Source organism: Macaca mulatta, chromosome 2 (assembly GCF_049350105.2).
Source record: "Macaca mulatta isolate MMU2019108-1 chromosome 2, T2T-MMU8v2.0, whole genome shotgun sequence".
In the NCBI taxonomy this organism is placed as follows: domain Eukaryota; kingdom Metazoa; phylum Chordata; class Mammalia; order Primates; family Cercopithecidae; genus Macaca; species Macaca mulatta.
The window spans coordinates 29,170,514-29,196,930 of NC_133407.1; the positions used below are offsets into that span (position 1 = coordinate 29,170,514).

At 35.3% G+C, this 26,417-nt stretch overlaps 1 protein-coding gene across 1 annotated transcript in view; it reads right to left on the reverse strand.

Annotated features, from left to right (window-relative positions):
* Window positions 1–26,417, reverse strand: part of KCNH8 (potassium voltage-gated channel subfamily H member 8) — a 380,589-nt gene that overhangs the window by 181,109 nt on the left and 173,063 nt on the right. The window contains 1 exon segment of the mRNA NM_001261509.1: window positions 224–351. Within this exon segment, the coding sequence (NP_001248438.1) occupies window positions 224–351 (128 nt within the window).

The window sequence follows — 26,417 nt, forward strand, 5'->3', positions numbered from 1 at the left end:
AATCTCTATGCTGTGATAACACTATGATTAAGCACTTTTATTATAGAAATGCCTCATGACTGCTGACCTTTTCCAGTTTGTTCTATATAGAAAAGCACAAACCAAAGTGGAAAAAAAAATGTAGGCAAGCCAGTAAATGGGTAATTGAGGCCTTTCTTTAACGAGTCAAACATTGCCACCAGGGGAAACACTAGCATTCGTCCTGTACACACATACCACCTACGTTATTTATTTTCAATTTGTTCTTTTCTCTTCTTTGCAGGTGCCCAGAGATGTGATAAAGGACTGCTCGACTCCGTCTCCGGGCTGAGTCAAAGTGGGTCCCTGCTCTTGATCTTCCTTTGACTTTGTCTGGGGGAAAATAAAGCTCATTAGACACAAATGCATGCATCATTTCACCTCCAGAATGTCGTTTTGACAGTTCCCTTTCAAGAGCATATTGTACATGTTTTCCAATACCTAAAATAATCTGCTGGATCCTAATGACATTTAATTTAATTTTAGTCCTTTATAATTTGTACATTTTTATCATCATATTGACTGCATTAATTTTTAAAAATTAAAGTAAAACATACATGAACAGAGGAGAACTTTCAAATAGTTCAGGAAATCATTAATGGGTATTATTCCTTCCTTCCTGCTATTCCACACTGAAATCGCTAATTCTACTCTCAACATTTAAAAACATTCTTTCCAGAAAAATTTCTAATATGTACCCTATATCCACACTTATAATTATTTTTTCTCTGCATATATATATGTTTACAGTAAAAATTGTTTACATATTACTTTTTTCACATTAAAATACTTGCAAATCATTCAATATTTGCATATTATAGTTCTCTCCTATTTTTTTAAACAGCTAATAGCACACTATGTTAAGGATATAACTAATTTTATTAATTTTACTGTTTCTCTATCATGAAGATTCAGATTTACCTAAGATTTTTTTGTCAAAATCCGTGTGGCCAATCCTGCAAAGAAAATTCTTAAATGCATACAGCTTTGAGTTTATTAAGTAAATGAATTACTGGCAGAGGTATGTACATTTTAAATTTTGGTATACATATTCCATATTTCATTCCAGCAATTTACAGTACCAGCAAGTGAATAGATGTGCCTGCTTCACCACACACATGCCAAAACTATAAACTATTAAATGAGTATTGGCTAATATTTGGATAGTTGAAAAATGCCATATTAATTTGTATTATAAAAATCATGAGTGTGGATGAGCATGCTTTAAATATTTATTGTTTGTTTGTATTGATTTTTCTGGTCTATTCAGTTTTGTCAATTTTGAAATCGAAGTAGTGTTTTTAAATTTATTTGCAGTAGCTCTTTGTATACTAGAGTAATGGCCATTTTCTCATCATATTTGCCACCAAAAATGTTCCCAATTTGTTCTTGACTTTGGAATTCATTTACGCAGTTTATAAATTCTAAAATACCTGTTGTCATGTTACAGTAGGTAGTTAGTCAGACATGAACAGTGCAGGAGAGGACCATCTCCCCAGGAATGTCAAGCAAACATTAGTTGATGGCCTAGTGGTTGCTAAACTGTCGCTCTGAAATGATAATTGGCTGCAGCCAGTGCCAGTGAAAGACAGTATCCCGATAGGTAGAAAACACCTGAGCTGGTGATGTTAGGAGTTGAACGAGTGGGCTCAAGCATGTGCACTAAGAGGCAAAATGGTGGTGTTTAACTGGTACATAACCTTCCTCTGGGAATGCACTACTGGTAAGGGAAAGCACCTCAAATGAACATGTGCACAGCTTCAGTAAACACACTGTGCATGCAGCCCCTCCCCAGTGCTGGAGGGCCACTGTGCATGTGGACAGCCTACCACAAAAGAAGAGTCAAGAAAAGAGAAATGGAAACCCTAGAACCATGCTAATGTGTAAAACCCCAAGTCAAAGGCTGAACAGAGAACTTGGATCTCTCAAGTCACGTGCTTGGCCCGCTTCCAAGTGTACATTGCTTCCTTTCATTCCTGCTCTAAAGCATTTTAAATAAACTCTCAATCTTAAAACTTGCCTTGGTCTCTCCCTCTGCCTTAAACCTACTTCTGCCCCTTGGCTGAATTCTTTCCTCCAAGAAGGCAAGCATCGAGTTTGCTGCAGACCTATATGGATTTGCCACTGGTTTCAGTCAGACTTATCTTTCCATTTCTGGTGTCTAGACATTATGCCCTGCATAGCCAAACTATTGTCACACAAAAATATATGCAAGTTTATTCCAATATATTTTGCCCTTACTTTAAAAAGTTTTAACATTTAAATCTTTAATCCAATTGGACTATATTTTAGTAAAACAAAGTAAGGATCTAGCTATATCGTTTTCTTTCTAAAGGGCTACTGTTCAAGGAAAATAAAGTGGTTATGTTACATTAAGAAACATTTAGTCATTATTTGATCAAATTTCACCCTAAATAAATTGTATCTATGTTACAATTATTGCAAAATATAAAAACATTAAAATCTATTTATTTAAGTTCATCATAAAATCTCTCTACTATTATAAAAGCTCTTTGATATCTCTCCTTCATAAAAAAAATTTGGTTTAGTTGCTATGTCATAGAAGCCATATGACTGCTGTTGATGCCTACTGTGTGCCAGGCTCTGTTCTAGATCTTCCAAATTTATTATTAAAACTGATCCTCGTAAGTATCCTATGAAATAAGTATTATTATTCGCCATTTACAGATGAGAAAACTGAAGGTCTAATAACACATTAGATGGTCACACATCTAGTAACAGCAGTAGAGTCAGTATGTGAAGTCAGATTGGTCTCGAGTCCCTCTTCTTTCCACACACAGAACCAAGTCCCTTAGTGACTTCAATTAGTGTTCCGGACTGCTGCTTTTTATCAACTTTCACATAGAGTAACAGGTATTATAATTCCTGCTGCCCATCTGAGACCTCAATCCAAGTGTTTCATGGACTTTAATTACCCCTACCTCCAAAATTCCCACACCACTTGGGGATGCTTTAATGGCCAGCAAATGGGGTGTTTGATTCACCACGAAAGTCTAATTGAATGTTACTTTTAAAAAAAGCATTCACCTTTTGCTGCATACTTGAAAAAATATTGAAAACCAAATTTGCTACATTACTATAGACTTGCATCACTAAAAATAGATTTTAAAACACCCAGAATAATATCAAAAAGGACACTTTTTAAAAACTTGTGGCTGAACAAAGCACATTTCATGGTTACTGCTAAAAGTTAAGATCATATCTTCGTGTGTGAAATTTTTTGATCTACATAGAATCTTTGTAAATTAAATTTGAAAATGGAATTATTACTCCAGCAAGGAGTAATTTTAAATATATTTAAACTTGAAAACAGCCAGAGTTTTCAGACAATCTCTACAGAAATTTGGTAGGAATGGCCAACAGACTGCTTATACAATATCAATTGGCTTCAAAATGTCAAGTGGAATTACAATACTAACTACAAAATGAACCAGATTAGATATTCACAACCGTCCATAAGCCAATTCCCTTCTCAGCGGAGAAATCTAATTAATAACTGAGATTTTCCAAATCAAACGATAGCAGTTTTACCATCTTAGAAAAGGTCCCCTCAAAGGGAAGGGTCAAAGAATAATTTGTGATAGTCTTGACTCTAAATGGAAGAAAAAAAAGTTTTCTGTGCAAATAGTTAGTCACAATTGAACCCTCATGCAAGATTGGGTTGAAAATCATTCTACTTTACTATAATATTCATGACAGCAATATTTCTAATCTGCATATCTACACAAATCACAAACACATCAGTATGTGTATATATACACATAACATATGGGTGTGTGTGTATGTATAACTAGAAATAAGCCAAATGTCCACAAATAAAACAATGCATATAGGCATAGTAATGACATAGAATATCATAATTCCATCAAATTGAACTTACATAGGAAATAAATGGGAAATGAATGAAATAGTGTCTTCCTATTAACACAGAAATATCTCAAAAACATAATACTGAGTACAAAAGCAAAAAATGAAAGAGAAAAAATGGCAACATTTTAACAATATTCACAGATGTGTAAAACTAAATAATATACTGTTTAGAGAAATGTACAACTGCTGTAAAACTGTATGTAATCACATGACCACAACCAGCTGCACAAGAGGCTAGAAAACAGAATCTCCAGTTGACCACCATGCCTTACTAAATGGTATTAGTATAATTGTATTTCTTAAACTGGATTGGGGGTATATAATGATTTGTAATAATATTTTATACTTCATATATATTTTTAATGTAAAATTATTTCACCAAAAAAGGACAACAATAAAGTGATATCAAACCATTTAACAATGAAACCTGATAAAATTATACAGAGTGGCGGTGGTAGTGGTGGTGGTGGTAGGGAACAAACTGCTTGAGATGGATGACCCAGAGTTAAAATCTGAAGAACCAATAGTTGTTAATAAGATAGGGTCAGAGGAGCAAAGACAAGGTGTGAGGATCTCAGGCAGAAAGGAGTTCAGCATCTTTGAAGAACTGAACGAAGTCCAGAAGAGTTAGTATATGGTGAAAGGAAGGAAGAGCGGTAAAAAGGGGAACTAGAAGGTAGGCAGAAGTCAGACAGCTCATTCAGCACCTTTGAAGCCACATTAGAATTTTTGCTCTTGACTATAAGTGCAATGATAAAAGTATTAGTTAGGAAACAAACAAATAAAAAAGCCTAAATTATTATTTTTTAAAAGCCTAAAATATATATTTGCAGCTACTTGAATAAGAAGATAACTCTCTCTTTCTCCTCTATCTCCCTCTCTCCTCTCTCTCTCTCTCTGTCTGTCTCTCTCTCTCTCTCTCTCTCTCTGTGTGTGTGTGTTTTCTGTCTCCCTCATTCTCTTCTTGTTTCCTATAACATAGCACAGATTAGCAAGCTACAGTGCTGGAGCACATGAAGCAACAGTAAGATTTTAAACCTTCAAATGACATGAGAACATTTGAGTTTTCAAAAGAACAAATTGACTTGTAATGGGTGATTTTATTAGAAAGAGACAACAGAAGTTGATAGGAGATTACTCAGAAGCCTGTTTTAGTAGATCAGTAAAAACATGGTAAGACTAAAGTAGTAGCTAGCAGTAGATGTGGAGCAAAGCTGGCACATTTGAAATACGTGTAGAGATAAAAGTTGCCTGGATTTGTCAATTAGTTGATTATGAAATTATCTAGTAAGAGTGTTCGGAGTAAAAGGAGAAAATCTAGGCCTTCCCTTTTTCTTTCAGTGATGAAAAGGTGAAGATTTCAATTGCCATCAGGTCAATGAAGGTAAATAAGTAAAATACAAGAGGAGGAGGTAGTGGTCAGTAAGCAGGATAATTAAATAAGCCATTTTAGTTACTAAGCAACACTGAGAGATGAAAATTTCCAGGAAAAAAATTAAAGTTATGATTAGACTCCACTGAGTTAGGACTTCTGAACAAAACATCATGTATTAGCAACATTCCCTTAACCTCCATCATGTTCTAGGCATTATGCCAGGAACTTTGTCTTGGTTCTTTTTTAATCCTCACTTTGTTAGGCATTAGTTTTTCTATTAACTGAAGGGGAAAAAAAGCATAAAACAAACTTGAAGATCATGAAAATTGTGTACTTGTCCAAATTCACACAGTAAGTGGGAGGGCTGATATTTGAATTCTCAATGAACTTCCGTGAAATCACATGTTCTTTCCAACTCACCATAGTAAATAATAGATCACTGAGCTGTGAGCCTGTCCAATATTTTTACTTATCTGTGTTATAGTGTTGAGTCAAAATGGATCTCTTCTAGGCAGGAGTTATCTTCTCTGCTAGACAGGGTCTTCTCTTATTTCGCTCTCTTTCTTGCACTAAAAAGGACGTACGCTAAAATGTACTCTCTCTCCAGTTGTCATTTTAGGTTTTATTTCCTTTCCACTTTCTCTCATATCCCTACTTTTACATTGTAAACTACTTTTATAACATGCTTTTTAAAAAAATAGAGCACTTGTTCCCATTTAAATATCAATGCAGAAACTTACAGTTCAAGATGCAAAGGAAACGTCCTTTTAAAAAAATTACAATAAAATTATACATTTTTACATTCTAAATTATACAGCATTGAAAAACATTAAAAACACAGGAAATCTGAAAATCCAAAATTACAGTGAAGTAACTTCATCTGTCTCAGAAACTGATAGCTGTGGTGGCAAAAAATAAATAAAATTATAGGGAATGTTAATACATTGATTTACAAGTTATTACGGCTAATACATTAATAATGTTAATGTTAAAATTATCTATAATTAATGAATGAGTATCTATGGTATCTACCAAAGAAAGAATTTCTCTTCTTTTCTATGCTCATGGAATATTCATAGCAGTTGATTTTGTTCTGCAAACACAATTTCAAAAATATTCCAAAAAACAGAAGTCATGTGTATGAAAACAATTCTCCATATAATGGCTCAAACTCTATTTTGATTTATTAAATTTCTGTATAATTTTTTATATTAAGAGAAATTAGTAAGCAAATTTGTAGACTTTGGAAATAAAAGACTTTTTAAAAAGAAATAATGTTAATAAGCACATTTGATATCCAAACTCAATGGATGTAATCAGATGAATGAGAGAAAAATCAATACTTAAAATGTACCTATTACAAAATATATCATATAAAATATCTAATACATGAAACAAACTACATATTTAAAATATTAAATATGTAGAACTTTAAGACACCAAATAAATATAATAATTTAATAGGAAAACAACAAATAAGAGTAAACTAGGTTATAGAAAAAAAATGAAACAGAAAACAAAACGCTTTTTAAAATGTGGCCAATTAAATGGAAAGAAGATAAGAGAATTAAACTTCTGGCAGTTGTATTCAAGGAAAAGAAATAAGACCAACACAAATAATATTCAGAATAAAAACAAGATCATGAATTTGGAAGACTTTAGAAATTATAAAATTACTTTGTAGAAAATTACATTTTCATAGTTTTGTAGATTTAATGAATACTTTGAGGGCAGGAGTCAATTACCAAAATAGTTCCAAACAGTAGTAAAAATTTTGAATAGACCAGTAATGTGGAAAGAAGCAGAGAAAGAGACTCTCTCATGTCACTTACCACCCCTCTCTGAGGCCTACTGCAGAGGGTTTTAAAGTCAAAGTTATCAAGCTTTAAAAGAACAGATAATTCTTTTAACAACTTCAGAGAATAAAAGAGCCAAAAAATTTGTGAATACACTTACAACTCTGGAAAACTTGGTACCAAAACTGTGTGTGTGTGTGTGTGTGTGTATGTATGTGTGTGTATATATATATATATCACTTTCACTTATAGATGCAAAAATCCTTAATAAAACATTAGTAAACTGAATATAGAAATACAGTAAAAGAAAAATATATCAATCTCATGTAGGATTTATGCTAAGGGTCGTTCCCTTTTAGGGAATCAATATAATTCAGCAGATCTGTAAATAAAAAAAAACCCTTGACCATCTCTGTAAATACCAGATTTTATATATAACTCAGTAAACATTTGTGTTTTTTAAAAAAGCTTTATAAAATGCAATAGAAGGACTCTTCTTTAAAAATATTCAACTGTAACGAAGGGAGCAGTCTTATTTAGTGGGGTGGCAGTTTTTGTAACTTATAAAAAGGCTGAAATCTAAAAACTATACATATTTTAGAGAGAGAGAATAAAGGTAATTTAAACTCATTATGGAAAATTGGGAAAACACAGAAAAAATATATATGTAGAGAGAGAATAAAGGTAATTTAAATTCATTATGGAAAATTGGGAAATACAGAAAAATAAAAAAGAAAGAATGCCTGATTGGCTTCAATATCAAGAATTTCAAGCATTTTTATTGCATTTATTTTTTATAAGCTCAACTACAATTAAATAGTACATACACATTTCTTCCTTGAATAATAAAAATAATACATGTGCGTTTTACTAAATTTAGAAGTGGAAAACAATGGAAAGCAGGAAATGAGTCTCTTTCATAATACCACCTCCCGGTAATAATTTAACATTTTGGTGGACTTATTTTTTGGCTTTGTTCTAGGCTTTCTTTTTCTTTTCTTTTCTTTTTTTCTTTTTTTTTTTTTTTTAACATCACTGACCTCATATAAATTAATCTTAAACATAACTAACACAGGAATCGTTATAGATCTTAGATATAAAGAGGATTTAAGGGGAAAATATCTGCCAAAGTACACAAGACTGGACTTGTAGTTTTGCTCAATTTTAAAAAAGCCTGTGACTCAGTTCATTCAATATAAATTTTGAATATATACATCATATATATATGTAATCATTATTAAAAGGTTTGAAATGCAAATGGCCATTTGGCCACAAATTAAGCCCTGCTTTGGTTTGTTTTTTAGAGATGAGGTCTTGCTGTGTGGCCCAGGCTGGAGTACAGTGGCTATTCCCAGGTACAATCATCGCAAGCTATAGCCTCGACCTCCTGAAGCTTTGCTTTTGTGATGAGAAATAAGAAGACAGGTTCTACTTGCTGAGTTGTAGTACATGTTATGCTACACTGGCCAGATGCCTGCTCAGGACTAAAAGCCTGAAGTCTATAGCGCTGGGAGTGTACCTGTCCAGAATCATCACCTCTTAGGCCTCAGTCCACTTATGAATTTCCCTCAGGTGAAGTGAGTGGCTCTTCCCAGAACATCCTGCATTCAATGACGGACCATATGGGACTGTAATGAGGGGTCCCTGCCCAATTTGAGACAACTCTGCAGAGCACCCAGTTTTAGCTGCTGGTGAACTTGGAGTCGGCAAATATCTTATAACTGCATTGCAGCCCAGCTTGTCCCTCTGCCCACTCTTCTTTTTATTCCTTTATTTAAACTTTTATCCCATAAGTGCTGCTAAGAAAAATTTCCGGTATGAACTGTGGGGAAAAAATGTGCCCCAGAAAAACTAGTTGCTGATACACAAAAATGACTACAAGTGAAAGAGGAATCATGTAGGGAATTGATGAAGGGTGTCGTTTACACTGTGAACTGAAGAATCCTTCTGGATTAATATATAACTGGTCCAAATTTGTTAAGGAAGGACACAAATTTATATCTTCCACATTCTTAAATTTATAATTTTGAATCATTTCTGTTGGCTGGAATACATTGTCATTTTTTAAAGAAAAGTATATGGATTATGTATTTTATCATTTTCCATGTACTGAATTACACAACAGTCTATCGTGAATTTTGTTACTGTGAGAGTGTTACAAAAACCTGCTAATCTCTAGGTCTAGCAAGAGCAATAGCATACTGCCAGGGTCAGGGCAGGGAAGGCACTCCAAACCTCTGTAGGCAACAGGGGAAGTGCTGTCTGCAGAAATTTAAAAACAATAATAAATCCAACTACATTTGGTCAGTTTTGTATTCTTACCATGCGTTTGCAATTGTAAACAAAAAAATCTTTTGTTGATTTAGGTTCAAAACAATTGCATGGTTACTGTTAAATTTTAATAGTATATGGAAGCTTTGAATTAGCACATTTATAGTACAAATTACATCCTGGGAAAAGTATTTCTAAACCACTCATCTGACAAAGGACTTAGATGTAGAATATATAAAGAACTCTGAATACTCAATAATAAGAAAACCAAACAATCCAATTAGAAAATAAGCAAAAGACATTTCACTAGAGGATATAAGAATAGCAAATCACCACATGAAAAGATGTTTAAAAACACTAACCATTAAGGGCATGCAAATTGAGACTACAATTAGATATCAATAGACACCATATGAGGTATCAATACACAATAGCAAAATAAAAAATAGTTACAGTATCAAATTCTGGTGATGATGTGCAGAAACTGGATCTCTCACACATTGCTGGTGGAAATGAGAAGTAAAACAGTCACTCTATGCCGGGCTCAATGGCTCACCCCTGTAACCCCAGCACTTTGGGAGGCCAAGGCGGGTGGATCACTTGAGGTCAGTAGTTCAAGACCAGCCTGTTCAACATGATGAAACCCCGTCTCTACTAAAAATACAAAAATTAGCTGGGTGTGGTGGCACGCACCTGTAATCCCAGCTACTTAGGAGGCTGAGGCATGAGAATCACCCGAACCTGGGAGGCACAAGTTGCAGTGAGTCGAGATCGTGCCACTGTCTCAGCCTAGGGGACGGAGGGAGACTCTGTCTCAAAACAATGGAAAAATAAAAAGAAAAAGAAAAACAGTTAATCTAAAAAATAGGTTGGGAATTTCTTGAAGAAAAAAGCCTTAAACATATACTTACCATACAAGTGAGCAATTGCACTGTTGGAGAATTATTCCAGAGAAATGGAGGCATGTCCTCATGAAGCCCTGTGTACAATTGTTAAGTAAACTGGTCTGTCTATACCATGAAATACAATTCAGACATAAAAAAGAATAAACAATGGAAGTGGGCAGCAACTTGAATTGATCTGCAGGGCATTAAGTTGAGTGGAAAAAGTTAATCTCAAGAGGTTACACATTGCATTATTCTATGATAGCATTCTCTAAATGTTGTAGATGGAGAACAGACTAGCAGTAGTCAGGCATTAGGGATGGTAGAGGGTGATGGGGTTGGTATGACTGTAAAAGGGTAGCAAGAGGGAGATTTTTGTAGTGATAGAAGTTTGAACAAAAGCAAAGCAATGTTTTGTGAACCTGAAACTGCCCAATATAAGGAAATAGGCCTGAAATCTTGAGTCAGTTTAGTTCACACATGTGAAATGTATGTGAAAAAAAGTAATATAATGAAAAAATAGGTGATATATACATCCTTAAAGTACTAATACTTAAAAAAAATTTCTCTTACCAAATAATCTGATATTGGCCTTTTTGAGTATGGATCTTCACAAGTAAAACGGTTCAGAGTCTAAGTATTTCATTGTATTTGACTTAGACTTAGTTTCATCATGATAGAAGACTCACCGTGTTACACAAATATAATTAGAATAAATAGGAGCTAGTATTTAATGGCACAACAGAGTGATAACAATCGATAGTAATTTGTTGTACATTTTACAAAAACTAAAAGGGTATAACTGGAATGTTTGCAACACAAAGAGATGATAAACGCTTGGGGGGATGGATAGTCCATTTACCCTGATGTGACTATTATGCATTGTATGCCTGTACCAAAATATCTTTCGCATCCCATAAATACCTAAATCTATTATGTACTCATAAAAATTAAAAATAATTGGCCGGCACGGTGGCTCAAGCCTGTAATCCCAGCACTTTGGGAGGCCGAGGCGGACAGATTTTGAGGTCAAGAGGTCATGATCATCCTGGCCAAGAAGGTGAAACCCTGTCTCTACTAAAAATGCAAAAAATTAGCCAGGTGTGGTGGCACACACCTATAGGCCCAGGTACTCGGGAGGCTGAGGCAGGAGAATCACTTGAACCTGGGAGGCGGAGGTTGCAGTGAGCCGAGATTGAGCCATTGAACTCCAGTCTGGCACCAGAGCAAGACTCTGTCTCAAAATAATAATAATAATAATAATAATAATAATAATAATAAAAATAAAATAAAATAATTAAAGAAAGAAGTCCGTCTCAAAATCTAAATCTTCTAAGTCAACATGTAGCTATTACTGTTACCAACATCAGAAAGCCAGAACCTTATATTATAAGAAAAAAATCTCAAAAAACTTCCCCACAGTATTAGAAAATGATACAAAGTATGAATTTTGATTTTTAAAAAACTTTATTTATACTACCTTGCAAGAAATAGTCTGCCTACAGTGAACTGATTATTATTTGGTATCATTGGTTGGAGATTTATGTCCTTCTGGGAAGATGGCAGATACTGCAATTTTGAATTTTACTTCTTCAGTAGAGAATATGACATTTTAAGAAAAAATTGAGAAAATGTCTGATGGAATTTAGCTTTGAAAGGTAGTTCAAAAGACTAGGCACCTCACAATATATGATTATCCTTTGCCTATAGGTGATCCTCTAAAGTTAAATAAGTTATGAAGAAATGAGAGTTTTCTTCCTTACAAAAATGTCATAACATTTGCTAGGAAGTCCTGACTATGGGGAGACACTCCTATGTTTGTACTATATGATACCCAAACAAACCCCAAAATTTCCCTATTAGTGGTTAAGAATAAAACGAATATTTTGGTTTTCCTATTCCTTGTATTAACTTCCTGATAGGATTTTCCAAATCTTGTTTGTAATGTCCCCAAATGGCACAATTTCAGGATTACTTGATGCTCCCAATATTAAAATAACTTCAATTCAACTTAAATGTCAAAAATAAATATGACTCCCACAACAGTTTCACAATAGGTGTTGGAAATTCATTGTCTTCTTATAACCCCATCAGTTATAAGGAAGATGTTGTGAGACACCAAGCTCATATAAACAATTTCTGACTTCGTTGAGATCATATATGGTCAGAAAAATAGACATAATTGAGGATATGGTGGCACACATGAGCACTAAATGGAAGTATTTGTGGAATATAAGGAAGATGTATACAAGGGAGAATAAGAACAATAAAAAAATCAATAGAGAAACTAGCCTCTGGTCTGAGCCTAGAAAACATACTTTTGGCCAAGCTTATGGAAGAAAGGGAATTCTAGACTGAGAATGCTTGAGCAAAAATACGTTAGAATACTTTATCATTTGAGAAAAAGATTACATACATTATGTGTGGTGGTGTGTAATGGATGCTGTGGGAGACAAAATTGAGAGTAAAATTTCAGCAAAATTCATTAGAGATCTTGAATAATAGGCTAAAGAATTTAATCCTAACTCTTTTTTTTTTCTTTTGGAAAAAAACATTATTAAACACTCAAGAGTATACTTCTCAATATCACAGAAGAGTTTCCAAATACAAGTGTTAGAAGGAAAAAAAAAAAAAACCAAACAAACTAAAAGCTAAAAGCCAATCAGAAACAGTTTGGGTGTGCAGAGGACTGGAGGAGGGACAGGGACTGCACATGGGAAGGAGCCACTTTTGTATTCCATAATTTGATCTTGTTGTGCCAGAATGCATGTTTTTTTTTTCCTCCAAATGAGGAATTCATTTCAAATAGGAATTTCTTTTATTCTTCTGGAACTGAAATGCTTAGTGCTATCCCTAACATCAACCATGGGATTTTTGAAGTTATCCCAAATTTGCAATGCAAAGCACTTTTATGTATCTTCCAGTTGTAGATTGGAATAGCAAAAGTGAATGCTAAGACCCTCCTAAGTTTTTATCCTCCTAAATAAAGACGTTCCCTTCTAGAGAACAAATGTATCATAAAATGTCAAAACTAGAAGAGAATAAAATGAAACGAAAAAAACCTAGAAAAATATCCTAAAATATCGAATGCGGTCATTTCTAAATATAAGCTTTTAATATTGTTATAATTGTAGCTTTACCTATTGTTCTTATTGTTCCTATGCTGCTTCTACAACGTTACATCAACTATACTTAGCTTTACTCTCCCAAAATCTTGGTGATGAAGCCTTCTGAGTGTGCTGTCCAAGCAAAGATAAGGTAATAGTAACATCAAAGATTAGGTGAGGTTTATAGAAAGATACATATCCAGGCTTACCAAAGTATGAAGTCAAGAATATAGTATGTGATCAGCTGTCAAAGCATTTACAAGTGCTGCAAGTTAGTGAAACAGCTGTCTCCATAAACAGAGGAAATGTCGGGAAACCTCAGAATGTCCTTCTGGTTCTGGCATATTGGAATCCTAACTCTTTTTTTTTTTTTTTCTTTTTTTTAAATTTTTTTTCTTTTTTTTTTTTAAATTTATTTATTATTATTATACTTTAAGTTGTAGGGTACATGTGCATAACGTGCAGGTTTGTTACATATGTATACTTGTGCCTTGTTGGTGTGCTGCACCCATCAACTCGTCATTTACATCATCCCATTACTGGGTATATACCCAAAGGATTATAAATTATGCTGCTATAAAGACACATGCACACGTATGTTTATTGCAGCACTATTCACAATAGCAAAGACTTGGAATCAACCCAAATGTCCATCAGTGACAGATTGGATTAAGAAAATGTGGCACATATACACCATGGAATACTATGCAGCCATAAAAAAGGATGAGTTTGTGTCCTTTGTAGGGACATGGATGCAGCTGGAAACCATCATTCTCAGCAAACTATCACAAGAACAGAAAACCAAACACTGCATGTTCTCACTCATAGGTGGGAACTGAACAATGAGATCACTTGGACCCAGGAAGGGGAACATCACACACCGGGAATCCTAACTCTTAAAAGAAATATTGGGGTTATCTAGATGAGGAAGATGTGATCTGACATCTGCTTTTGGATTTGGAGTGATGTATTTATTAAAGAAAGGTTTTAGAAGTAGAAAGACCAAACAAATGGTGCTAGCTATAAAAACTCTAATGGATTGGTAAGAACTATCCTTTGGTTATTTACTTTTCTAGAACATATTTCTGACAGTATTTATCAAGGACATAAATAAAGAAATCATCCAGCAACACCCATCAAAAGAAAAAAAGTGCCTGCATATTGTATCTATAGCAAGTATAATAATAGGATAGAAACAGGATTCTTTTATTCACTATTTTATTTTAATGCTTAGTCAAATATTGGTTAGGAGGTTCTTTTATGGAAATTCTAATCACACAAAATAACGTATGAATCAAGAAAGATAATGTGCTTTTCTTGATTTTTCTTTTCAAAAATTGCAATCACTCAATTGTCCCTAATCATTGCTATTACTTTCTATTTATATATTTTTTCCACAGCATTTATGAAGACATTGACTAATGCTGTATCTGGAATCTTTCATAGATAAAATGGCCCTAAAAGCAAATTTTTACTGCTTCTCTGGTTGTGCAATTCAACACGTTGTTACTGAAAAGTTGCCAATTGTTTAGTTCTATTTACAGTGTGTGAAATTTAAAGTGAGTAGTCGGGGGACACATGGTTTAAAATACCCCCAAATTCATCATGGAGCATAAAACTGATGGAAACTGTTTGGAAACAAATAGATTAAAATACAAGGTTACAAATATTATTAATAAGCACCAGAAACATTAGACAACGCCTCTGAAAAAGAAAAGATTTCGTATGGATTTAGGAATAGGCAATGATAGTTTATTTGGCAAAAGGAAAGTATGAGCCAAGGCTTAGCAGTAGCAATAACATGGCAAACTCAGGAAAGAATAATGCACCCAGCATAAGAGAATAATAGTTGTCAAAATGCTTAATAAATCTTGAAGAATTTGTTGAACAATATCAGTAGGTTTATGACAAATATGTTTGATTGTTATGAACAGTGGTTAGAAATTTTCAAAAATGTTTTTCTTCTAGGAAAAGGTAATGGGATAGAAAAAAACTGAGACAGAGAGAGAGACATGTAGAAATAGGAAGAAATAAAGTAACACTTATTGAGCATCTCTTAAGTTTCAGTTAATCACTATGCATAAACTATATTAATATAAATCTAATATTAACCCTTTGAGGTAAGTTTTGTCCCCTCTATTAGTTAGTAGATGAGAAGACTTGAGGTAAAAGAGTTTACATATTTTGCTCAGTGTCATATTACTAGAAATAAGTAGACCTGGCATCCATTTGAAGGTCTATATGTTTCTAAAACCTGTGTATTTTCTACTAGGCATATTGAATTAGAAATAATGATGACAACACTCCATATAACTTGAGAAACCAGTGACATCACTGATATTGTCAGGAGAGACATGAAAAATGAACAAGGAAAGAAAGGAGAAAAAGGTGGAAGGTGTAATAAAATGTTAGATTGTCTGTAAATATGGCCATGGGGCCAGGCGTGGTGGCTCATACCTGTAATCCCGGCACTTTGAGAGGCTGAGACTGGCAGATTGCTTGAGGTCAGGAGTTCAAGACCAGCCCAGCCAACATGGTGAAACCCCGTCTCTACTAAAAATACAAAAATTAGCCAGACATGGTGGTGTGTGCCTGTTATCCCAGCGACTTGAGAGGCTGAGACAGGAGAGTTGCTTGAACCTAGGAGATGGAGGCTGCAGTGAGCCTAGATCACACTACTGCACTCTAGCCTGGGTGACAGAGTGAGACCCTGTCTCAAAACTAAATAAGTAAATATGGCCAGCAATTAGCCATCACATTCTTATTCATATGTGCTTTTCTTCCTACCAATAGATAAAGGTTGTTTTCTCTCCCCTTGAATTTGAGCTGGTCCTGTGGCTTTCTTTGACCATTAAAGTATGGCAGAAAAGACTGTGTGACTTCTGGACTTATGCAGCTTCCATATTTGCCCTCTTGAGAGCCAACCATTATGTAAAGTCTCAGAGCTCAACTACTGAATAAGAAGAGAAAGCAAGCCAGAGAGAGAGAACCAGACATCTTAGACAATGGAATGACTCCCAGTGATTCTACCCTCCTCAGTTAAGGGCCCTGCTAAGACACCAGATATATGAATGAAGTCCTTCAGAATATTCTGGCCCCAGCCAAGTTCCAAGCTGATAGTAGCTACATGAATGACTCCAGCCAATACCATTTGAAACAGAAGAACCATGTAGCTAACCCACAGAATCATAAAATTTAAAAACTATTTTTGTTTTAAATTTTTCAAGTTTTGGGGAAATTTGCTATGCAGCAAAGACTAACTGGTACAACGAGTTCGGGATCTTGAAATGGAGAAAACTAGTCATCAGGAAAATACAGGCATAGCAGGAGAGTAGTGCCACCTTAGTCTATCTTTATTCAAATCCTTGAGCCTATATCTGATATTAACAGCTACTTCTATTAAAATATAAATACTCTCTGGAAGAAATAGCTGCTTAGCAGGAATTAGTTGACAATCAATAGAATACCAACATTTGGCACAGGATGAAGGGAATGATTTTACTTATGCCTGACTCAGAAAAAGGAGTTTAAAAAGTTCAGAGACACTTCATGATTTTGCAGAGCCTTGACTCTGGTCATGTCTAGTTAATATCAACACCATTACTTCCACAATAAATCATAATGATTTATTATATATATATATATATTTAACTTTTATTTTAAGTTCAGGGGTACCTGTGCAGGCTTGTTACATAGGTAAACGTGTGAACGTGTGTCATGGCGGGCGGGGGCGGGGGTTGTTGTGCAGATTATCTCATCATCCAGGTATTAAGCCTAGTATCCGTTAGTTATTTTTCTGAATCTTCTCCCTCCTCACATCCTCCACCCTCCTATAGGCCCCAGTGTGTATTGTTCCACTCTATGTGCCTATGAGTTCTCATCATTTGGCTCCCACTTATAAGTAAGAACATGTGGTATTTGGTTTTGTGTTCCTGCATTAGTTTGCTAAGGATAATGGCCTTGAGCCTCACCAATGTCCCTGCAAAAGGCATGATCTTGTTCTTTTTTACGGGTGCATAGTATTTTGTGATGTATATGTACATTTTCTTTGTCCAGTCTATCATTGATGGACATTTAGGTTGATTCCATGTCTTTGCTATTGTGAATAATGCTTCAATGAACATACATGTGCATGTCTTTATAATATTACAGAACGATTTACAGTTCTTTGGGTATGTACTCAGTAAGGTGATTGTTGGGTCTAATGGTATTTCTATCTTTAGGTCTTTGAGGAATTGCTAAACTGTCTTCCACAATGGTTGAACTGAATTACACTCCTACCAAAAGTGTATTAGCATTCATTTTACTCCATAACATCACCAACATCTGTTATTTTTTGACATTTCACACTGGCCATTCTGACTGGTGTGAGATGCTATCTCATTGTGGTTTTGATTTGCATTTCTCTAATGATGAGTGCTGTTGAGCTTTTATTCATGACTGTTGGCCACATGTATGTCTTCTTTTGAGAAGTGTCTGTTCATGTCCCTTGCCTATTTTTTAGTGGGGTTGTTTTTTTCTTGTCAATATGTTTAAGTTCCTTATATATGCTGGATACTAGACCTTTGTCAGATGCATAATTTGGGAAAATTCTTCCCCCATTCTTTGGGTTATCTTTCTACTCTATTGATAGTGTCTTTTGCTGTGTAGAGCTCTTTAGTTTAATTAGATCCCATTTGTCAATTTTTGTTTTTGTTGCAATTTCTTTTTGTGTCTTCATCATGAAATCTCTGTCCATGCCTATGCCCTAAATGGTATTGCCTAGGATGTCTTCCAGGGTTTTTATGGTTTTGAGTTTTACATTTAAGTCTTTAATTCATCCTGAGTTAATTTTTTAATATGGTGTAAGGAAGCGGTCCAGTTTCAATCTTCTGCATATGGCTAGCCAGTTATCCCAGCACCATTTATTGAATAGGGAGTCCTTTCCCTATTGCTTGTTTCTGTCAGGTTTGTTGAAGATCACATAGCTGTAGGCATGCAGTCTTATTTCTGGGTTGTCTGTGCTGTCCCATTGGTCTATTTGTCTGTTCTTAAATCAGTATCATGCTCTTCTGGTTACCGTACTCCAGCAGTACAGTTTGAAATCAGGTAGCCTGATGCCTCCAGCTTTGTTCTTTTTGCTTAAAATTGCATTGGCTGTTCGGGCCCTTTTTTGGTTCCACACAAATTTTAAAGTATTTTTTTTTTCTAGTTCTGTGAAGAATATCAACGGTAGTTTAATGGGAACAGCATTGAATTTATAAATTGCTTTGGGCAGTACGGGCATTTTAATGACATTGACTCTTCCTATTCATGAGCATGGAATGTTTTTCCAATTGTGTGATCTCTGATTTCTTTGTGTAGTGGTCTGTAGTACTCCCTGTGGAGACCTTTCACCCTCCTGGTTAGCTGTATTCCTAGGTATTTTATTGTTCTGTAGCAACTGTGAGTGAGAATTCTTTCATGGTATGGTTTGATTCTGTGTCCACACCCAAATCTCATCTCCAGTTGTAATTCATATAGTCCCCACATGTTGAGGAAGGGACCTGGTGGAAGGTGGCTGAATCATGGAAGTGGTTTTCCCTATGCTGTTCCTGTGACAGTGAGTGAGTTCTCATGAGATCTGATGGTTTTATAAGCTTTTGGAAGTCCCTCCTCTACTCTTTTCTTTCCTGCTGCCTTGTGAAGAAGATACTTGCTTCTTCTTTACCTTCTGCCATGATTGTAAGTTTCCCAAGGCCATCCCAGCCATGTGGAACTGTGAGTCAATTAAGCCTCTTTCCTTTATAAATTGCCCAGTCTCTGTTATAAATCCATTTGCCTGGAAACCACACTCCCATTGCCCACAGCAGCCACACCAAGCCCCGCCCCCAAAAAAGTATGAGCTCAGACACACCTAACCCTGCCCCATTGAATGGTCTTTCTCTACCCACTCTGGTAGCTGAAGACAAAGGACATAATCTCTTGGGAGTGCTATGGCTCCACCCACTGCCTGATCCTATACTACTACAGCTGATGTGTTCTTGAAAATGCCACCACCTGGCTGAAGGCCAACCAATACAAAACCAGTGCACTTAACAAAAATACAACCAAGAACCTTCACAGGGTCCACTTCACTCCCCTGCTACCTCCACTGGAGCAGGTGATGGTGTCCATGGCTGAGAGACCTGAAAACAAATCACATCATAGGACTCTTTGCAGACACTCTCCAGTAATGGCCTAGAGCCCAGTTGCTCCACTGGGTGGCTAGATCCGGAAGAGAAATAACAATCATTGCAGGTCGGATCTCAGGAAGCCCCATCCTTAGGGGAAAGGGAAGAGCACCACATCAAGGAAGCACCCTGTGGGACAAAAAAATCTGAACAGCAACCAAGAGTCCCAGATCTTCCCTGTGACATAGTATACCCAAATGACAAGGAACTAGAAAATCAATTCTGGTAATATGACAAAACAAGGTTCTTTAATACTCGAAAAGATCACACTAGCTCACCAGCAATGAATCCAAACCAAGACAAAACCTCTGAATTGCCAGAAAAAGAACTCAGAAGCCAATTATTTTTTTATTTTATTTTTGTTTTTTTGAGACGGAGTCTCGTTCTGTCACCCAGGCTGGAGTGCAGTGGCGTGATCTCGGCTCACTGCAAGCTCCGCCTCCCGGGTTCACGCCATTCTCCTTCCTTGGCCTCCTGAGTAGCAGAGACTACAGGCGCCCACCATCATGCCCGGCTAATTTTTTGTATTTTTTAGTAGAGACGGGGTTTCACTGTGTTAGCCAGAATGGTCTCAATCTCCTGACTTCATGATCCACCTGCCTCGGCCTCCCAAAGTGCTGGGATTACAGGTGTGAGTCACTGCACCCAGTCTAGAAGCCAATTATTAAGCCAATCAAGGAGGCACCAGAGAAAGGTAAAATCGATTTAAAGAAATAAAAGAAATACAGGATATGAATGGAAAAAAACTGCAATGAAATAGATAGTATACGTAAAAAACAATCACAATTTCTGGAAATGAAGGACATACTTAGAGAATTGCAACATGCATGGGAAAGTCTCAGCAACAGAATTGAACAAGTAGAAGAAAGAACTTCAGAGCTCGAAGACAAGGCATTTGAATTAACCCAAGTCAATAAAGACAAAGCAAAAAGAATAAAAAAAAAATTAACAAAGCCTCCAAGAAGTTTGGGATTATGTCAAAAGACCAAACCTAAGAATAACTGGTGTTCCCGAAGAAGAGAAATCTAAAAGTTTGGAAAACATGTTAGAGGGAATAATCAAGGAAAGCTTCCCTGGCCTTGCTAGAGATCTAGATATCCAAATACAAGATTTTCAAAGAACATCAAGGAAATTCATCATAAAATGATCATTGCCTAGGCACATAGTCATCAGGTTATCTAAAGTCAAGACAAGGGAAAGAATCTTAAGAGCTGTGAGGTAAAAGCATCAGACAACCTATAAAAGAAAACCTATCAGATTAACAGCAAATCTCTCAACAGAAACCTTACAAACAAGAAGGGATTGGGGTCCAATTTTTAGCCTTCTAAAACAAAACAATTATCAGCCAAGAATTTTGTATGCACTGAAACTAAACTTCATAAAAGAAGGAAAGATAAAGTCTTTTCCAGACACACACAAAAAATGCTGAAAGAATTCACCACTACCAAGGCAGCACTATAAGAACTTCTAAAAGGAGCTTTAAATTTTGAAACAAATCCTCAAAATACACCAAAATAGATTATTCTTAAAGCATAAATCTCACAGGACTTATAAAACAATAACAGAATGAAAAAAAAGGTATTCAGGTAACAAGTAGCATGATAAATAGAATAGTACCTCACATCTCAATACTAACATTTAATGAAAATGGCCTAAGTCCTCCAGTTAAAAGATACAGAATGGCAAAATGGATAAAAATTCATGAACTAAGTATCTGCTGTCTTCAAGAGACTCAAGAGATTCACCTGACATGTAAGGACTAACATAAACTTAACGTGAAGGGGTGGAAAAAGAAATTCTACGAAAATGGACACCAAAGAAGAGTAGTAGCAGCTACTCTTATATCAGACAAAAACAAAAAACAAAAAAACTTTAAAGTGACAACAGTTAAAAAAGACAAAGAAGGACATTATATAACGATAAAAGGACCAGTCCAACAGGAAAATATCACAATCCTAAATATATATGCACCTAACACTGGAGCTCCCAAATTTATAAAATAATTACTACTAGACCTAAGAAATGAGATAGACAGCAACACAATAATAGTGGGGGACTTCAATACCCCACTGACAGCACTAGACAGGTCATCAGGACAGAAAGTCAACAAAGAAACAATGGACTTAAACTATACTCTAGAAGAAATGGACTTAACAGATATTTACAGAACATTCTACCCAACAACTGCAGAATATACGTTCTATTCATCAGCACATGGAACATTCTCCAAGATAGACCATATGATAAGTCACAACAAGTCTCAATAAATTTAAGAAAATAGAAATTATATCAAGTACAGTCTCAGACCACAGTGGAATAAAATTGGAAATCAACTCCAGTAGGAACCCTCAAAACCAGGCAAATACATAGAAATTAAATAACCTGCTCTTGAATGATCATTAGGTCTACAATGAAATCAAGATGTAAATTCAAAAATTCTTTGAACTGAATAATAGTGACACAACATATCAATACCTCTGAGATACAGCAAAGACTGTGCTAAGAGAAAAGTTCATACCATTAAATGTCCACATCAAAAAGTTTGAAAGAGCAAAAATAGACAATCTAAGGTCACACCTCAAAGAACTGGAGAAACAAACCAAACCCAAACCCAGCAGAAGAAAAGAAATAACAAAGATCAGGGCAAAACTAAATAAAATTAAAACAAAAACAAATACAAAAATTAAATGAACCAAAAACCTGGTTCTTTGAAAAGATAAATAAAATTGATAGACCATCAGCAAGATTAAGCCAAAAAGAAAAGAGAAGATCCAAATAAGCTCAATTAGAAACAAAATGGGAGATACTGCAACAGATATCACAGAAATTCATAAGATCATTCAAGGCTACTATGAATAACTTTACATGCATCAACTAGAAAACCTGGAGGAGATGAATAAATTCCTGGAAATATACAACCCTCCTAGATTAAACCAGGAAGAAATAGAAACTCTGAACAGACCAATAACAAGCAGCGAGATTAAAATGGTAATTTTAAAGTTACTAACAACAAAAAAAATTCCAGAACCAGATAGATTCACAGCTGAATTCTATTAGACATTCAAAGAAGAATTGGTACCTATCATATTGACACTATTCCAAAAGACAGAGGAAGAGGGAATCCTCCCTAAATCATTCTATGAAGCCAATATCACCCTAACACCAAAACCAGGAAAGGGTCTAACAGAAAAAGAAAGCTATAGACCAATATCCCTGATGAACACAGATGCAAAATTCCTCAAAAAAGAAGAAAAAAGTACTAGTGAGCCAAACCTAACAGCATATCAAAAAGATAATCCACCATGATCAAGTGGGTTTCATACCAGGAATGTAGGGATACATTCAGAGGTATGTATACATTAACGATACATAGGTAAATAGATATGATACAACACATAAGCAGAATTAAAAACAAAAATCATATGATCATCTCGATAGATGCAGAAAAAGTGTTCAACAAAATCCAGCATCCCTTTATGATTAAGACCCTCAGCAAAATCGGCATGGACGAGTCATACCTTAAGGTAATAAACGTCACCTCTGAGAAACCCACAGCCAACATTATGCTGAATGTGGAAAAGTTGAAAGCATTTCCCCTGAGAACTGGATCAAGACAGAGATGCCCACTTTCACCACTTATATTCAACATAGTACTGGAAGTCCCAGCCAGACCAATCAGACAAGAGAAAGAAATTAAGGGCATCAAATCAGTAAAGAGCAAGTCAAACTGTTGCTGTTTGCTGATGATATGAACGTATACATAGAAAACCTCAAAGATTCACCCAGAAAACTCCCAGAACAGGCAAATGAATTCAGTAAAATTTTAGGATACAAAATTAATGTACACAAATCAGTATCTCTGCTATACACTAAGAGTGACCAGGCTGAGAATCAAATCAAGAACTCAACCCCTTTTACAATAGCTACAAAAAATGAAAATACTTAGGAACATACTTAACCAAAGAGGTGAAAGGCCTCTACAAGAAAAACTACAAAACACTGATGAAAGAAATCATAGACAACACAAACAAATGGAAACATATCCCACGCTCATGGATGAGGAGAATCAATATTGTGACAATGACCATGCTGCCAAAAGCAATCTGCAAATTCAATGCAATTCCCATAAAAATTCCACCATCATTCTCCACAGAAGTAGAAAAAACAGTCCTGAAATGGATATGGAACCAAGAAAAGAGCCTGCCTAACAAGACTAAGCAAAAAGAACAAATCTGGAGACATTACATTACCCAACTTTATACTATAAGGCCACAGTCACCAAAATAGCTTGATACTGGTATAAAAATAGGCATAGAGACCAATGGAAAACAATTGAGAACCCAGAAATAATCCCAGATACTTACAGCCAACTGATCTTCAACAAAGCAAACAAAAACATGAAGTGGGGAAAGGACACCCTATTCAACATACGGTCTGGGATAATTGGCTAGCCACGTGTAGAAGAATGAAACTGGATCCTCTTACCTTATACAAAAATCAATTCAAGATGGTGCAAATACTTAAATGTAAGACCTGAAACCATAAAGATTCTAGAAGATAACATCAGAAAAACTCTTCTAGACATTGGCTTAGGCAAAGACTTCATGACCAAGAACCCAAAAGCAAATGCAACAAAAACAAAGACCAACAGATGGGACTTAATGAAACTAAAAAGCTTCTGCAGAGCAAAAGAAAGAAACAGCAGAGTTAACAGACAACCCACACAGTGGGAGAAAATCTTCACAATCTATACATCTGACAAAGTACTAATATCCAGAACCTACCAAGAAATCAAATAAATCAGCAAAAATAAAATAATAAATAAACAAATAATCCCATCAAAAAGTGGGCTAAGGGCATGAATAGAAAAGTCTCAAAAGAAGATACACAAATGACAACACGCATATAGAAAAATGCTCAACATTACTATGTATCAGGGAAATGCAAGTCAAAACTACAATGCAATACCACCTCACTCCTGCAAGAATGGCCATAATAAAAAAATCATAAAGTAATAGATGTTGGCATGGATGCGGTGAAAAGGGAACACCTTTACACCGTTGGTGAGAATGTAAACTACTACAACCACTATGGAAAACAGTGTGGAGACTCCTTAAAGAAATAAAAGTAGATCTACCGTTTGATGCAGCAATCCCACTCCTGGGTATGTACCCAGAGATAAAGAAGTAATTATATGAAAAAGACACTTGCACATGCATGTTTATAGCACCAGAATTTGCAATTGCAAAAATATGGAACAAGCCCAAATGCCCATCAATCAACAAGTAAATAAAGAAAATGTGATATATATATATGTGTGTGTGTGTGTGTATTCCATGATGTGTATGTGTATGTATATGTACACACCATATATGTGTGTGTATATATACACACACACCATGGAACACATATATATGTGTATATATGTATATATGTGTGTGTATATGTGTGTATATATATGTATTCCATGGGGGGGTTGTGTGTGTGTGTGTGTGTGTGTGTGTGTGTGTATACATACTTCTACTCAACCATAAAAAGGAACAAAATAATGGCATTTGCAGCAACCTGGATGGAATTGGAGACCATTATTTTTAGCGAAGTAACTCAGGAATGGAAAACTAATAATTGTATGTTTTTACTAATAAGTGGAAGCTAAGCTATCAGGACGCAAAGGCATAAGAATGATACAATAGACTTCGGGGACTTGAGGGACAGGGCGTGGGGGTGAGGGATAAAAGACTACACCTTGGGTACAGTGTATACTACTCTGGTGATAGGTGCATCAAAATCTCAGAAATCACAACTAAAGAACTTATTTATGAACCAAACACCACTTGTTCCCCCAAAACCTATCGAAATAAATAAAATAAAATAAAATAAATTAATTGCCCCATCTCAGGTATTTCTTTATAGCAATGTGAAAATGAACTGATACAGTTTGTGATTTGGCTCTCTGCTTGTCTGTTGTTGGTGTACAGGAATGCTAGCAACTTTTGCACATTTGTTTTGTATCCTGAGACTGCTGAAGTTGCTTATTAGCTTAAGAAGCTTGGGGATTGATACGATGGAAATTTCCAGATATAGGATTATGTCATCAGCAAACAGCGATAGTTTGACTTCCTCTATTCCTATTTGAATACGCTTTATTTCTCTTTCTTGCCTGATTGCCCTCTTCAGAACTTCTAATACTCTGTTGAATAGGATTAGTGAGAGAGGGCATCCTTGTCTTGTGCCAGTTTTCAAGGGGAATGTGTTCAGCTTTTGCCCATTTAGTATGACATTGACTGTGGGTTTGTCATATATAGCTCTTATTATTTTGAGGTATGTTCCTCCAATACCTAGTTTATTGAGAGACTTTAACTTGAAGGGATGTTGAATTTTATCTTAAGTCTTTTCTGCATCTATTGAGATAATCACGTGGTTTTGTCTTTAGTTCTGTTTACGTGATGAATCATATTTATTGATTTGCATATGACATTTATTATGATTATGATTGACTTACAACTACCTACTTAATGCAAATACTTCTTGGATCACATTTAATTTAATTTTCTCTATTCTCATACTTATACTCTGAGGTAGGCATTGGCCCATTTTAAAGACAATAACATTGAAGTTCGTTAGGTTTAAATAGCATGTCCAAATTAATGTTTACAAGAGTGCACATGACAATTAATACCTAGTTCTGCCCAGTTCTAAAGCATTTTCTCTTTGTCTTTATCATGCAGTTCTGAAAGAAAAGTATTGGTAACAGATTTTGAAAAGTAATTAAGTTCTATATAAAATTGGTCCATGTTTTGGAGTTACAAAATACATTAAAATAATTAAGATGAAAAGCAAGTTTATAAGAATTCTAGTGTGAAAATTAACTTAAAAATTTTAAG